The following is a 16,606-nucleotide window of genomic DNA, read 5'->3' as shown; positions in this document are numbered from 1 at the left end:
GTTTTTACCTTATAGGGCAGTTTTTATGCTCGGGCTTGCTTAATCTATAGTTTCCTGGAAGGGGGGTGGGGAATAGCAGGCGCAGGAGTCAGGGCATGCCAGGGTATGTCTAGGCGTGTCTGAAGCAGCAGCCAAGCATTTTACAGACGCTAAAAGAGCAATTAGTGGGGGTCTGGAGGGATTGGGGGGTAGCGGGTGAATGAAGAGGGTTTCAGGGTTCTACAGTTCTTTGTAAGACTGGGCAGAAAGCATGCAAGATAAATCTGGGGCACCTCATATTAAAAAGTAAATACTTAAAATACAGAAAGTCCACTTAATTCAAAGGAATTCAGGAAGCGGGGCTGACACTGCAGCTCTGTGGCAGAGTGTTGGACAAGTCCTCAGTTCAGTCTCCAGCACTATGAAAAAGTAAGTAATCTGAAGAAAGAAGGTGGAGGAGGAGAAGACAGGAGGCGACTGAAGAGGTCCCAGTGGCCAAGGCTGGAGCCATTCGAACAACAAAACAAATAAGGTCGTATTAGACGATAAATTTAAGTATAAAATATCTTGTCTCCCCTGATGTAAATGGTTTTGTGAATGTAAAAATGGAGAAATAAATCTTCCACCCAAAACATTTCATCTGCTTTGTGCTGTTAACTCCTTCTGAAGGAGTTTGATAGTAACGCTCCCTCCCCACTCCTTAAGTGCGGCGTTCACGCAGAACAACAGTGTGGAAAGCAGGAAGGAGAGAACTTGACGGTGGAGCCGCCAGGCAAGCACCGCCTCTGCCAGGTGTCGAGGGTCGGTGTCGTTGATAGTAAATCCTGGCCATAGTGTGTTGTTTGGTATGATGCGCCAAAATGTCACCTTACGATCTTCCCAGAGCCCACAAAACCCAGTCTAATCGTGTGAAAAATATCACGCAGAGCCCAGGTGAGACACATTGTGTAGAATGTCTGAGGAGGACTTTCACAGCTGGAGGAATCTGTGGAGACGTGACAAATGCAGTATCCCGGATGGGAGTAATGTTGAGTAGAGTGAGGAAAATGCCAAGCAGGGGTGTGGGTTTAATAATAATAATATGCCAGCATTGGTTCCTGCAAGTGGTTAGTGCTGTAAGATGGGAATGATCAGAAAGACTGCGTGGGATATATGGAGCCTGTAACTGTTCTATAACGCTGTACTTTTAAAATTAAACGTTTGCAGGGCATGGTGGCACATGTCTTTAATCCCAGCAGAGGCAGAGGCAGGAGGAGCTCTATGAGATGCAAGCCAGCCTCCTCTATGTAGTGAGTTCCAGGCCAGCTGGGGCTGCAGGGAGACCCTGTCTCAGGAAGACAAAAAATAAATTAAATTAAGGTTTATTTTAAACTAAGTATTTCATTTGAATCCATTTATTAAAACCATGTTTTATTCTAAACCACCTGACCAGTTTTATGCTGGGGATGGATGGAGTGAAATGCAAATTGTTTTCCTTCCTCACTTGTCAGTTAAAGGTTCCCACCTTTATGGGAAATGCTGCCGTGTGGTTTTCTTGATACCTGTAGCTGACCTTCTAACCATTCAGATTAAAGTTACTCACTGAGTTTCTCCTATGGATTGTGCTCTCCAGAGCGCAGTGCTCCCAAATATGTTTACACTGTGTCAAAGGGGAACACGAGTAGTGAGTGTGTGAGCCACTGTTGCTGTCTTTGTAGATCTCTGCTGTCCCTTGGATGTGATATGAAGAGAAGCTTGTATGGTGGTCATGCCTGTAATCCCAGTACTGGAGAGGTAGAGGAGGCAGGAGGGTTAGGAGTTCAAGGCCAGTCTGAGCTAGAAGAGCGAGTTCTAGGCCAGTCCAGGCTACACCTCACACCTTTTGAGCCACTGTTGCTGTCTTTGTAGATCTCTGCTGTCCCTTGGATGTGATATGAAGAGAAGCTTGTATGGTGGTCATGCCTGTAATCCCAGTACTGGAGAGGTAGAGGAGGCAGGAGGTTAGGAGTTCAAGGCCAGTCTGAGCTAGAAGAGTGAGTTCTAGGCCAGTCCAGGCTACACCTCACACCTTTGTTATACCTTCACAAATTTATTTTTATGTGTATGTGTGAGTGCCTACATGTATGAATGTGCACCATGTGCATGCCTGGTGCCCTCGGAGGCCAGAAGAGATTGTTGGATTCCTTGGAACTGGAGTTACAGACGGTTGTGAGCTTCTTGATGCAGGTGCTGGGAACCAAATCCAAGTCCTCTGCAAGAGCAGCTAGTGCTCTTAATCACTGAGCATCTCTTTAGCTCCAGGCACAAGGAAGGGAAGGAGAATGGGAGGGAAGGAGAATGGAAGGGAAGGAGAATGGAAGGGAAGGAGAATGGAAGGGAAGGAGAATGGGAGGGAAGGAGAATGGGAGGGAGGGAGAATGGGAGGGAGGGAGAATGGAAGGGAGGGAGAATGGAAGGGAAGGAGAATGGAAGGGAAGGAGAATGGGAGGGAAGGAGAATGGGAGGGAGGGAGAATGGGAGGGAGGGAGAATGGAAGGGAGGGAGAATGGAAGGGAAGGAGAATGGAAGGGAAGGAGAATGGGAGGGAAGGAGAATGGAAGGGAGGGACGGAGGCACGGATTCTTCCAAAGGAGGTTGGCTCTTTTGATTTGCAAGTGACTATACCTCATGGTAGTGCGGGGAGAATGGGAGGGAGGGAGAATGGAAGGGAGGGAGAATGGGAGGGAAGGAGAATGGGAGGGAAGGAGAATGGGAGGGAAGGAGAATGGGAGGGAAGGAGAATGGGAGGGAAGGAGAATGGGAGGGAGGGACGGAGGGACGGAAGCACGGATTCTTCCAAAAGAGGTTGGTTCTTTTGATTTGCAAGTGACTATACCTCATGGTAGTGCATGCCTTCAATTCAAACACTCAGGAAGCAGAGGCAGGCAGCCTTCTGTGAGATCGAGACCAGCCTAGTCTGCAAATTTAGTTCCAGACCATGTGGAGCTCAAAAAAACCACTAACCAAATAAAACAAAAAACCAAGTGACCATACTTCCCCTTTTTGTTAAAGGTGTTCAAATGCGGCCTTGGTTCTTTATCTTAATAATCTTTTTTATTGAATTTTTGTGTATTTAATACAGAAAATCAGTCTTATACTCTATTCCCCTTAATAATCTTATCTTCTAAGATGCTTAAAATAATTTAGATGTACCCAGAAGGCTTCTAGTAAATGAGAAGGTGTTGCTGCGTACTGGGAAGATGCCTCATGATCTTGTGGCCTGCTTCTTGTCTACTTGGGGTTCTAGTCTCTTCTCTTTGGTAGTCTTCTTTCTGTGCTGAGTGAGGACCAGGCATCAGCTCTCCAGTCCAGTCATTCGTTCATTTATTAATGGACTTAGCCTGAGGACAACCCTGAGGCCTTTGCAGTTTTGTTTCCCTGGTTATAAAGCTCTTTCCTGATTTCCTTCATTTAGTCACTGCATTTCAGGGATCAGTGATGCTGGCTTTTGTAAACACAGTCGCCCCTCCTCACCATCATCATTCTGTGTCATCACTCTGTGCTATTTTTTTTCCTACTGTTTAATCTCCACTTGACATTGATTCTATTTACTGTTCATTGTCTTTCTCTTTGAGAACATCCCTTCCCAAAGGCAAGACTTTTTCATTTGTTAGTCTGTTTCAAGCATCTTGAACAGAGTCTGGCACATAATAAACACCGAGAAAATGCTGTTGAATGAATATATGGATGCCAGGCATGTCTTCAATTGGGTTATAGATGCAAAGAAAAAGGGTGCCCAGTGACCGACTGGTGTGTCAGTTCCCATGGTAGTTACACACAGTGTGTTTGTATTAGCTGTTTTTCCCATTGCTGTGACCACACAAAATTGTGTTATAAAGGAAGGATTTTTTTGACTGAGGAATATAATTCATCATGGCAAGCGAGACAGAGTGATATCTTCTCAATGTGGCAGAATTGTGTGGCTGGGATTCTTCGCCTTCTCACATCTCGGTAAAACAGGAAGCAGAGACCAGACAGGAAGCACACCCAGGATATAACCTTAAGGTCTGCTCCCAGTGACCATCTTCCAGGGAGGCTCAGAGAGGCTCCACCTCCTCAAGGTTCTCCAACCATCCAATGCAAAGTCTCCAACTGGGGACCAAGTGCCCAATGCCTACCAAGTCATTTAGCATTAAAACTGCAACATTCTGCACCAATCCCCACAGGCTCATGGCCATCTCCATGCAAAATGCATTTAGTCCAACTTGAAAAGAGCACTGGCTGCTCTCACAGAGGACCTGGGTCCAGTTCTCAGCACCCACATGGTGACTTAACTGTTTGTAACTCCATTTCCAAGGGATCTGACCCCTCCTTCTTCTGTGCTCTGAAGGTATTGCATGACACAGGTGCACTTACACGCATGCGGTCAAAACACTCATACACATGAAATAAAAAGAATTTTTTTTTTTTTGGTCTTTTTGAAGCAGGGTCTCCCTGTGGCCCCAGCTGTCCTAGAACTCACTATGTAGACCAGACTGGCCTTGAACCCACAGAGATCCTCCTGCCTCTGCCTCCCAATGGCTGGGACTACACGTGTGTGCCACCACGCCCAGCAAGAATAAATATTTTTTTAAAAAAAAGATATACTGCAGAGAAGGAAGTTGTTGAAAAGATTTGCAAAATGTGCAAGAGCGTAGAGGCTTTCCTGGAAATCCTAATCTAGTTGTAAAACATAGTGCTTCACTAAGGAACAAATAGCAGAAGTCAGCTCACATTCTTGGGTTGTCTCAACTGCACTGTGTGTTTCCATCAAATAAGAGAAAATGAGAAGAAAACAAGCCAGCATTCCACAGTCTTGTTGGAAGCTGTCCTTATGGATGGTGGTAAGCATGGGGCATAAAATTGTTTTTATTCATCTCAGTTATGCATTAAATAAACCAACTTGATTTTAATTGGTGGTGTAAAATATAGGCAAGAGTTCCAGAGGTCGATGAAGATCCATTCAGTAGCTGGCTGATTTGATGGTAAAGAAAGACAAGACTATTAACAGAATTTTTATTACAATTTTTATTAAATTTGTTCTTTAACAGTTATATGCATGCATATAACACATTCTGGTTATTCTTATACGCACACGCTCCCCGTCTCCCTGTCTTCCCTCTCTCCAGCCCTTGTGACCATGGGTCCATTGGACTCTGATGGGCACTCAGATGAAGACATTGACTGACCCTCCCCCAGAATTTGCTGTAGCCAGCAATTCAGAAGGTGAGGGTAAGCCCTGTGAGCCTCTCTCTGATCCATGATTGCCAAATGAGAAGCCCAGTCTGGTACAGGCCCAGTGGAGGCCTCAACTGCTGTGGGGTCATGGCTGCCACGGCCCTGTCATGCCCAAAAGATGGCTTTTCCCAACCCTTCACCCTATTTTCTGGCACTGACACATAAACAGAATTATTTAAAAGGTATATTTTCATTTTAGCGTTTCAAATAATTAAGAAAAAGTAAAGTGTTCTCAGGGGAAAAAATCGTACACAACTCATTTCTTTCACTGACTTAAGTGTAAAAAGTAAGTTTTTAATTAACATGGGAATTTTTCTTGCTTCTGTTGTAGGATCAGATTTTATCAAAACTTCTACTGGAAAGGAAACAGTAAATGCCACCTTCCCAGTCGCAATTGTGATGCTTCGGGCCATCAGAGATTTCTTCTGGAAAACTGGAAATAAGGTATGTTATTGCAAGCACATCTTTCTTTAGACTAAAGATAATGCTATTTATAACTATTTATAATACCCGTCACAGCCAACCATGATAACCGTCTTCCTGTGCAGAAGGTGTGAATGAGTTACCTTTATTAAGATAAATGTTTAATTTACCTTTCATTATGAAGGAACACCTTGGTGGGGGAAAATGTGTGATTAACAGAGTGGATGTGAGTGCGGGAGTGTGCATGTGATCAAGATGTAAACTCACTTTGTGTCCTTTTATTAACTGAAGACAATTTTATCACTGACAAGAGATTCCTAAATGGGTTCTTTAACGAACTAATTCTGCTGCGACACAGAGGCTTTCTGGCAAGGCGTTGGCTGGCGAAAACAGGTTAATGCAGAAATTAAACTTCCTTGAGGAATGGAAAGAATTGCAGAGTAACATTTATTGAATGATAAGCTGTGGTGGCGATATGAAAAGTAGGCAATATAATGGGAAATAATCTTTTCCTGTCATTATTGAAGGACACACATAAATTGGTTTTTCTGTTGGGAAACCCCCGGTCCAGAAAAACTTATTACTTTTAATAATATGAGGTGAAGAGAAAATTCTCGAGGAGATGAACTTATTAAACAAAATAATGAAATGCCGTGAAACAGCAGGAAAAGGTAGCTCTGCGTTATATAGCTCTTGAATTAAATATCCATTTTTGCGTTTTATGGCAGTTGGACGTGCTCTTTTGAAGACCGTTAAGCTGAGGAGGGATATGCTAGCTTTTGTCAGCTTTTCGAAAAATAATACATAGTTTTGAAACACATGAAGTTAAAAGGAAAAATGTGTATGGAGGTCCAAAAAGTGAATTTGGATTTTCCTTTTCACTTCAATTTGCTTGTCTGGGCGCAAATTACCTGAGGATGTTTTGGCATGATTGGAAAGGTAGTTTTATGTGTTTGGGTGATGGGGAGTGTTTAATGGCATTTCCCTGTCTAGGCAGCACCTTTTAAAACACCCAGTCTCTTGATTTCTGTCACCTAGAACCTCCCCCAAAAGACCTTCAATCCTTTGCCTGGTGAACGGGATGGCTTTACAGATGACCATAGCTTCGATTTATTCTGCAGCTGGAGTTTCATATGAAATGTGCCGCCAGAGAGGAAATAATCTTCTAGAATTTTCCCTGAATAACCTCAGGTCATTCAGTACAAATGGGAAAATACCTATTACGATGTGCTCCAATTCGTGTAACTTCTACTTGGTGGTCACTCTGCATTGATATAAATAAGCCTTTTACTTTATGTGTATTAGTGTTTTACCTGTATGTAAGTGTCATGCAGTGGTTGAGGAGGCCAGAAGAGGGCATCGGGTCCCCTGGAACTGGAGTTATAGACAGTTGTTAGCATCAAGTGGGTGCTGGGAACCGAACCTGGGACATCTGCAGGGGCAGCCAGGGCTCTTCACAGCTCAGCCATCTCTCTGGCTCCAGCCCCACAAATAACTCTTTTTAAAGAACTTTTTCTTAAAGAGAAAAGCTAGAAAATGAGAAATACATCTTTTCCTTCTGTGGAACTATCAGCGTTTGTTGGCACCATGGCCTCAGTCCTGAGTGTGCTCCTTAAGGAACTAATTCTGCTACCACACGGAGGCTTTCTGGCAAGGCCTTGAAGACCAGCTTGCTGCATGTGGATGCCTGGACTCCTAGCCCTCAGAGCTCCATCATTAGGGATAAGCACACCACTGGGGACCAAAGAAACACCTACTACTGTAGCTAAGTACCAGCTGTGTTAACCTGTGCTAGTGTTAGGGGTATAAACATGAACAAGTCCCTTCCCAGGAGGGCTTTTAGCCAGCAAAAGAGAGAATCTCAGTGTCTTAAGTACTCAGTGGTCCCACCAGATTTCAGAGGGACATTTTGCTACCTTTATATCCTTTATTTCTGATTGTATTGATTCTTTCCCCATTTGTAAACAAAGTCCCACTTGGTTTTAAGCAAAGAATAAATTTAAGACAAACCCTATTCACTTGATCACATTTGATTCCCAACAAGGAAGACTTACGGATGTCTGAGTACATCTGAAAATGAGGTGCAGTCTCTTAAGCTGCTGCAAATGCACCCAGGCAGCCCTTAGACCGGGACATTTCTCTTTCATTCATTGTTTTACAATGGGATATTACCCCTTCCAGACCATGATTACTGTCATTCCTGTGAAGCTGAGTTTTAATATTTCATAACTGATTTCATTACAGATTGATATTTTCTGTATTCTTTCCCTTTAAAAAAAAAAGAGATTAACTTATGCAAAATCTTCTTTTTGGAAACTGCTGACATACACTAACTATAGAGAAAATCTCTCAGAACCCCTGCCTGCCCGGCAGGAAGCTCCTCTGGTTAACCCATGTGGTCCTGTCTGCTGATCAGTTTCATTTCATTTACTTATTTTTGCTACTTCTCAACACATATTCAAGAACTCATAGTAAAGAGGCAGGTGTGAGAGTCACGCCCAAGGTAAAGAGGTAGGATTGGCAGGACTTGGCTGCGAAGTGTGTAGAGGACAGTGGAGGTCAGGGTCACAGTGAGTTGTCCTGTCTGGTAACAGGACATTCCTGTGCGGTCTCCTTTCTCTGTTTTGTTAGCAGTCACCTCCTGCTGGTGTGATTTATCTGAAAGCAGCTCGGAGCAATAAAACACAAGGATGATCATTGGTTTTTGAGCTGTAGTTTGGCTTGATAGCTTCTGTGTATAGAGTGCTCTTCTGGGTGGTTAAATTCCTGGGACAAGCACATCCAGGTGACCATATTACTGTCCAGGGAACCTGTTTTTCTCTGCCTAACAGATACAGGACATCATTTATGAGCATCACATATTGGCTGAATTGGGCTGTTTTTGATGGTCATCCCTGAAAACTTCAGAAGTCTGAAGACACCCCACACTGTGTTTTTCTCCAGTATTTACATTATAGGTCTGCCTGCTTTATAGAGCTCTGTATGCCTACAGCCTCAGAGAAGAAGCCCCCACAATTAGGTTGATGAGAACAACTGCTCTCCTTGTGGGTGGCTGCGGGTTTGGTTAGAGTGACCTTGTGGCTGCACTGATTCTGTCTTATTTTAAGTGCACACGTGCTTTGAACCTCAAATGAAGGCCAGAAAGTGACTCCACGGGCTCATTTGTAGCAGTCGAGAATGAATGGACTTGTGTGATACGTTTTCCTGTTTTTCGACACTTTTCTTGGCTTCTCCATGTTTGCAGATATAGTCTAGCTTGACATGATGGAGATGCTAACGAGGATGGAGATGCTAATGAGGATGGAGATGCTAATGAGGATGGAGATGCTAATGAGGATGGAGTAGCCTCATTCGTGTCCTCTCAGAAGCTGTGACCCACTTCCCATTAATCATGGAAAAGTTGCCATGTAGTATGATGGGCTAAGACTCCATCCATAAAGCCAGAAAGACTAGGAATGAATGAGACTCAGGGCCTTTACATGTGGTGCCATGATTTACAGCAGCCCAGTGACAACAGTGACCGTTCTGTTCTCACCTCCCTTTCAGGTAGGCTTCAAGCCTGCAGGCGGCATCCGCACTGCCAAGGACTCCCTTGCTTGGCTATCTCTGATAAAGGAGGAGCTGGGGGACGAGTGGCTGACGCCAGAACTCTTCCGGATCGGTGCCAGTTCCCTGCTTTCGGACATCGAGAGGCAGGTGAGTGATAAGCCAGTGTCCCTGGAAGGAAGGAGAAAGGATTTTGAGAGGTAGAGGTGGAAACTCGGTTGGTTTTCCTCATTGTACCTACACCTCCTCTACCTTCTTCCAAGCAGACCTCCACCTGTAGTAGGTTGGGTGGGAATTCTGCTGAAAGACATACTAATGAGACGTTTTCAAAGTATTTTTATGCTGTGCTGTAACTGCTGATATGTGTGAGTATATAATAATCACTAATGAGGAAACTCTGTTTTTCCTCACAGATTTACCATCATGTGACTGGACGATATGCAGCATATCATGATCTTCCAATGTCTTAAATCAGCAACTAACCCAGAAAAATTCTTTACAACAAACTTTAAAAATTTTTTTTTTCATAATTTCCATGGTTATATAATTCAAGAATAGGTAACGGACTTTGCCCCCTAAAATTTCCACTGAACTTAAAGAATAAAGGAAACAAACCAAACAAATCCATCTGTGGAACTCAGATCAGGCACATCTGAAATGCTCTTAATTACCAGAAAATCTACACACACTAATCTTGTGAAGGTTTTCTCTGAAAATCTCTGAATAAAATGTTCATGATAGCTTCAACTGCATCAAACTCCAAGGGGAAAATAAAGTAAAACTTCTTAAAAGCTGTGGTCTAGGGTAGGCGAAATGGCTCAGCAGATAAAGGTGCTTGTTGCCAAGTCTGATGGCCTCAGTTTGATCCGTAGGAAGAAGAGAACTGACTTCTGAACTGTCCTCTGACCTCCACGTGCCTACCCCTCCCACAGACTAAATGAGTAAGATATAATTAAAAAATGATTTTTTAAAGCGATGTGTTCTAGCGAAAGGAAAGGCAGCATCCATCAGCTGCCATAGCACACTGGGAGCCGCCCTGGGCACCCACCTTGAATTTCTGCCATGGATATGCTTCATTGTTCATTGCTTTGCTAATGAGTTTTCTGGTGTTGCTATATTAAACTGAATATCATTGAATATTTTAAGTACAATGTCCCTTGTTTATTAATTTTACTAATTTTTTTGGAGACAGGGCCTGTCATAGAGGCTAGCTGTGTAGATTGGTCTGGAACGTGAAACTTTCCTGCCCCCGCCTCCAGGATGCTGAAATTGCTGCTATGTGGAACCTAAGTTTTGTAAATGGTGATTTTCATCAAGAGTTTTCTTTTCTTTCCTCAGTAACTCTCCAGTTACTTCTCTGAAAATTCACTAGGCTGAGACTTGGTGGTGTTCATCACGTGCTGGGGTCTAACCTGTCCCTATGCCTCTCCAGCTTTGGGACCATGGTCCAGTCTGTTCACATCTTTCGACCTGTGTTTCTTCCCCTGAAGTGAAGGGATGAGGGTAGGTGATATGAAGTTGCGTTCTGACCTAAGAACACATCACTCTAAGGATAATTAGAACAAATCCAAGAAAATGTTTTATGGCTAGAAAGAGAAAACACTTTTTACCCATCTAAATTAGAATGTGCCTCTCGGGAGTCAATTAAGCAATTCCCTCAAAGCACCTCTCTAACTGTAAAGGAAATAACTAAAATAAGAACATAAAAGAGATCCTGTTCTCCCCAGCGCCTTAGCAGAATGCTGACTCCTAGCTTGAGTCTTGGCTCTGAAGGCTGTATCTAGCTTCATAATGTGCTGGCCCAGGTGCTCACCAGTGCGGTGGCCAGTCACCTTTGGAGAAGAAACATTACAGAAAAATAATTATATCCTGTCACCTTCGCAGCTATTGTAATTTCACTGGGGTTTCAGTTTTCCTCCCATTAAACCCAGCTGGTCATTTTAGTTGATCAAGTGAACAGACATCATCATCTTCTATTTTAATTTATATGAGGCATCCACTGAAATTGACCTCTGTGGACAATTATAGATGTGCATAGGAAATTAAGACTGGTGAGTCCCTCAAACCTATTATAGGCTGATGAGCATGGCCTGATCCAAAGGTAAATAATGTTATATTTTGAGAGACAGTTTATTCTAAGGACTGTGGGACTTGGTGAGTCGTGCCTGCCCCTTCTTACCTGACTCTTGAAATTACATGCTATGAAGATGACTTTAATGGGAGCATCCTAGGTAATGTGTTTGCTATTAAAACACGAGGAAGAGGTCATTTCTGAGGTGATTGTGATTTTCTAAAAGCAGATTTCTGTAGTTCAAAACACTGGGGACAGATTCTTTACACAATCAAAAATGAATCGCTAATTCTGTATCTGAGCTAGGGGCTGGAGAGATGATGCAGCGGTTGAAAGCACTGGCTGCTCTTGCAGAGGTCCCAGGTTCAGTTCCTAGCACCCACATGGCAGCTGACAACTGTTGATAACTCCAGTTCCAGGGGATCCGATGCTCTCTTCTGACCTCAATGGACATTACATGACACGACACAGGTTCACTTATACACATGCAAGCAATATACTCATACACATAAAATAAAAATGATAAAATATTTTTAAAAAGTAGATTCTGAACTAATAGAGACAACCATCCCTCTCCCACCAAAAGTGGTTATAGTGATTCAGCAAAGCATGTTATACCTTAAAGTTATTTTTGGAACAATCAATCCTATGATTTTGAGACTTGAAGGGACTGCAGAGAATAATCTAGTCCAACCCTGTCATTTCTGTGCATGGGAAAAGAACCTCAGAGCAGAGAATTCATTTATTCAAGGTTCTGTTCAAAGCCAGAGCTGAAACCAGACACGGCATCACCACCTCACGAAGTACTTTACAGGACACAGCCGGTGTTTTTGGAATTGAAATTTTCTTGCCTGTTGATTGAACCTGCCATGCGGAATTGTGATTGTCAGTATGGGAAGTTTAGCCTGAGATAGCTGCCTCTAGGAATTTTCTAAGCGGCATTGTGACAGTGTGGTGGATTTTCTAAGCGGCATTGTGACAGTGTGGTGGATTTCATCTATCAACATTTCATGGTTTTGGGTGGCTGCAGGTCTGAATTTTCTTTTTAAAGGTTGTGTTTTGTTTTAGGAAAAGCATTTTGTTTGGATTCTACTCTGTGTTCATGTGGGGAGGAAATAGCTTGTGTAATCACAAAGCAATTTTATAATTACAAATTCTTTGCTTCATTCTGGATCATTTCAACACTAATGAGAAATACAGGCAAATGCAGGAAAAACAGCTCAGGAGAACTGTGCAAAATTGGGATGTTACCAAGATCTGGAGGTGTCCTCATGGTAACGCCATGCACTCCTGGGCCTGAGTCAGTGCACACTCTGCTGTGCTGTGTGCATGGATGGCTCAGCAAACACCAAATGGCTCTGGAGAAAAAAAATCAAAGGACAGAGGGGAGTTGATCATTTCTTTCTATCAGCCTAACAGACTTTATTTGTATTTTATTTTTGACAACACAAATGGCCAAAATGCAGAGGTGGTAAGAAGGATTTCAGAGACAGTGAGATACTGTGCCTTTTTTGTCATTAGGAACAAGTAGAAGAGGTGAACTCAGTTTCTACGTGTTCTTTCCTGATCACGCTCAGGAGCCTAGCCCCCCAAAGGAAAGTATGTATTTAATAACCATTACCAAGCGATCCTTTCCAGAAATGACCACAGGTAACATCTGGCTGATACATAAAATACGTAGTAAAAATAATCATTTTTAATTGCTTAAAACCTGCTCAGGAGAGAGCCGAGGAATGTCCATCTGGTCAGTTCTTATTTAATAGGGCAAATGAGAATCCAAATGTTTAACATAATATATGTGAAATACAGAAATCTTAAAATGAACAAAAACATTTTAAAGCAAAAGCAACAGGCATGAGGAGGAATCTGTAGGAAAGATGAGCCTAAAATTGAATTCTTAAAACATAAGTTCATCTTGTATAGTAAAACATAGGTAGACTATTCAGCTCCTCCGTTTTGTGGTATTTGTCTCTCTGGTTCAAGTTTAGGAAATTTGAGCCAGAGAGTGAGGTCATACCTTATTCTGGAAGTTGAGAAGGATAAAGAAAACTTTAAGAATGACTATGGGTAAAGGTAATGTGGATCTGGAGCTATAGATTCCCAGTTGGTAGAGCACTTGTCTAACAAGCACAGACCCTGGGTTTCATTCCCAATACCGCATACACCAGGTATGGCGACTACATCTGTAATCCTAGCACTTGGGGAGGCGGAGGCAAGGGGATCAGAAATTCAAGGTCATCCCTGACTGCAGATAGAGTTTGAAATCAGCCTAGGTTGCATGAGACCCTGCTGAGGAGGGAAAACACTGGGAATATTTTTGTTCGAGAAGACCTGAGTTTTCTTAATAGCTCATGATTTTAGGAAAAGTTACTTTTGTATTAGATTTTAGCAAGAAAGGTAAAGCTGGATTCGTTCTAGGGAGGAACTCCTTTAATGTTCTGAAGTATGTTATTAAGGTCTGGAGAGATAGCTCAACAGTTAAGAGCACTGGCTGCTCTTGCAGAGGACCCCACCACCAACCACCCCTGGATTCAGTTCTCAGCACCCACATGGTAGATAACAATTGTCTGTAACTCCAGTTCCCAGGGATCCAGCACCCTCTTCTGGCCTCCTCAGGCATTGTATGATACATGTGTACCTACATGCAGGCAAAACACTCATACACGTAAATGAATAATTTTAAAAAAGGGAATACATCTTGGTATTCCCTTCTCCCACGGAGGTTGTCCTTTGATTGGAATGGCTAAGTTGTGCTGCAAGAGAGTGATTCTCAAATGTTAATATTCAGTAGAATTACCAGAGTTTCATAAAACAGGGTTGGGGGCCCTACCTGACAAGTTTAAGGCACAGGACTTTGGACACCAAGAACTCCTATTTCCAACCTCCTAGGAGATGCTGCTGTGGCTCAAGAACTGCAATTGAGGACCACCGGCCTAGCCAGTGCTCAGATTCCAAAGTAACGAATGTGAGCGCAAAGTGGACAAGCCCACTGGCTGGAGGGTGTTATCACGCAAGTCCAGGAGGGAAGCCTGCGTCACACTGCTTTTCCCAGCCAAGGACAGGGAACAATGGCAATGCCATTATCCTTTAATCCTCTCACAGTAGGCAATGAATTTGATTCCACTTTGGGCTTTAAAAGCAAGTACTGGAGCCTAGAATAAACACTTTAGACATGTTTAGAATCATTATCCTTGAAATCTCCAAAGGATTTCAGCAAGCCAACCTAGTAAGATTCAGCTACATTTGATTTTACCAATTTGCAGCGACTTAACTTTTGATGATTCAAGTATAGTTACATACTTAATGCTGAGCCTTATTTTAACAGACTGCATTCTTTAACATACATTTGGGGTAGATAACACACTCTAGGGAAAGATGTTTCACAGATAGTTGGCTCTTAGTTTGAAGGTTCTCTGCAGAGACCCTCTAGAGCTTATGGAAATACTAGTTCCTTGGTGTTCTCAATACTCAAGGTTTTCAATTTGTCTTTTGCTTTTTAAGTGTGTGTTCTGCTGGTGCAGTGCATAACATAGTCATGCATGTTTCCTAGTTCCATAGAATTCTACCCCAGGATAAGCAGAAAAGACACAGTTTTTAAATTTGTTGGGCGTTGTACCGGCTTTTCAGAAAGGACAGATAGTTGGAATAGAGGCCACCAGCTAAGAGCAGTGCTTTGAGAACCCGTCAAAACCGGAGCCGTGAGTACTCACTGATATGCTGCATTTGAGCACTTGGCACTAGCACCTCTGCCTTTGTAACCCCTGAAAGCCAGATGTGTCACAGTGGCTAAAGATGCTTCCTCATATGGCTCTGTTGGGTATCAAGTTCCTGGAAAGTCAGTCAGACTTAGGGATTCAGTTACCTCCTACATCCTAGCTTCCCAGGACAGCAGGAAAATACATCATGGCTGCCTTCTTCGGGATGGAACACATCATAATGAAAAAATGTTGGCTGTCAACTACTGTATAACCAAGTGGTACTGGACAGAAGGCCTGTACTTTGGGTAGTAAAGGACTCAGTGTCCTTCAACTGTATCTCCACAATTTTTTTCTTAGTCCTAAAGTTCAGTGGAGTCCACAGCACATATACTCTGTATTTCACTGCACTCTGATTTTCAGAGTTGCCTTGAGAAGGGCGTAGGGACCATATTCTCTCAGTTTTTGCAAGTTTAGAAATGTTTGTCTTTACACTTTAATGATGTTAGGGCCGTGTCTGGTGCATCATACACACTTTTCCTGAGGGCTTCATTCGTTGCTCCAGTGTTTTCTATTTTAAACATTACTGTAGAGAATAATATTCAGACCTAAGGTTGGTGTCTTGACACGTAACAGACTTTTTTCCTCTTCATTCTAGTAATCTCAGTAAAACTTGATTCAGGGTTGGATGTTTTGTGTCGTTTTGACTAGGGTTCAGTGTGCCTTCAGAGAGATGATCTACATTTCTGAAAAATTATATATATTACATATATAGTATATATTTAACCACTTTCCTATTTTATTGTTTTTAATATCTTCAGAATACTAATTATGGTGTATATTCAAGTCTTTATTTATGTGTGTATGTCTATGTGGTGTCATATGTATGTGCATGCAGTTGCCCAAGGAAGCCAGAAGAGGGCATTGGACTCTCCAGAGCTGGAGTTAGAGGTGGTTGTGAGCCATGGACATGGATGCTAGGAAGCAAACTTGGGTCCTCTGCAAGAGCAGCACTTGTTCGTAACCACTGAGCTGTCTCTCCAACTTCTATTTGTCTTTTTTTAATCTGTTCTATTATTTGATCCAGTTCTTTTGAATGGTATTTTTGTATTTTTAATGCACTCTCTCCATTCCTGTCATTGGCATTGCTTCCTGTTGCTTCCAGTTTACTGTTTGTTTCCCAGACTCTACCAAAGGATATTTCATTTCCTGTTGTCTTGCAGTATCTTTGCTGAGTCCTTTCTATTTGCCATGAGCTCTCACTTTATACGTAGGATAGCTTTATTTGGGATTTTGGTTTAAGTTTCTAGCAATATGTTTAATTCAGAATTTTGTCTGTTCTTGGAAATGACTTCTGGTGACCACTCTTTTCTTTCTTTCTTTCTTTTTTTTTTTTGAGACAAGGTCTCCCTATGACCCCAACTGGCCTGGAATTCACTGTGTACACCAGGTTCAGAGAGCCACCTGCGTCTGCCTCCGGAGTGTTGGGATTAAAGGCATGTACCACCATGCCTGGCTTATTCTTTATTCTTAATGTTTTTTTCTTTGTTCTCTTGTAGTAGCTACACATAAATGCTCATTTTAAAAAAATGTTATGTGTATGCATGCATTCCCTGTATGCAGGTAAGTACGTGCACCTGTATTGTGCAATGCCTGC

General features: G+C 42.6%; 1 protein-coding gene across 2 annotated transcripts in view; it reads left to right on the top strand.

Moving 5' to 3' along the window:
* The window catches only part of Dera (deoxyribose-phosphate aldolase), a 109,193-nt gene extending 98,865 nt beyond the window's left edge, over positions 1-10,328 (top strand). For both annotated transcript variants that reach the window (XM_008856030.3, XM_008856029.3), the window contains 3 exons: positions 5,546-5,658; positions 9,184-9,333; positions 9,597-10,328. In XM_008856030.3, the coding sequence (XP_008854252.1) occupies positions 5,546-5,658; positions 9,184-9,333; positions 9,597-9,653 (320 nt within the window). In that variant the 3' untranslated portion in view covers positions 9,654-10,328. The remainder of the gene's footprint in view (positions 1-5,545; positions 5,659-9,183; positions 9,334-9,596) is intronic.
* The last annotated feature ends 6,278 nt before the right edge of the window (positions 10,329-16,606 follow it).

This window comes from Nannospalax galili, unplaced genomic scaffold (assembly GCF_000622305.1).
Source record: "Nannospalax galili isolate Female #2095 unplaced genomic scaffold, S.galili_v1.0 scaffold208, whole genome shotgun sequence".
Lineage (NCBI taxonomy): Eukaryota > Metazoa > Chordata > Mammalia > Rodentia > Spalacidae > Nannospalax > Nannospalax galili.
Note: the sequence above shows the minus strand (reverse complement) of the source record. Positions and strands in the feature narration are given on the sequence as shown.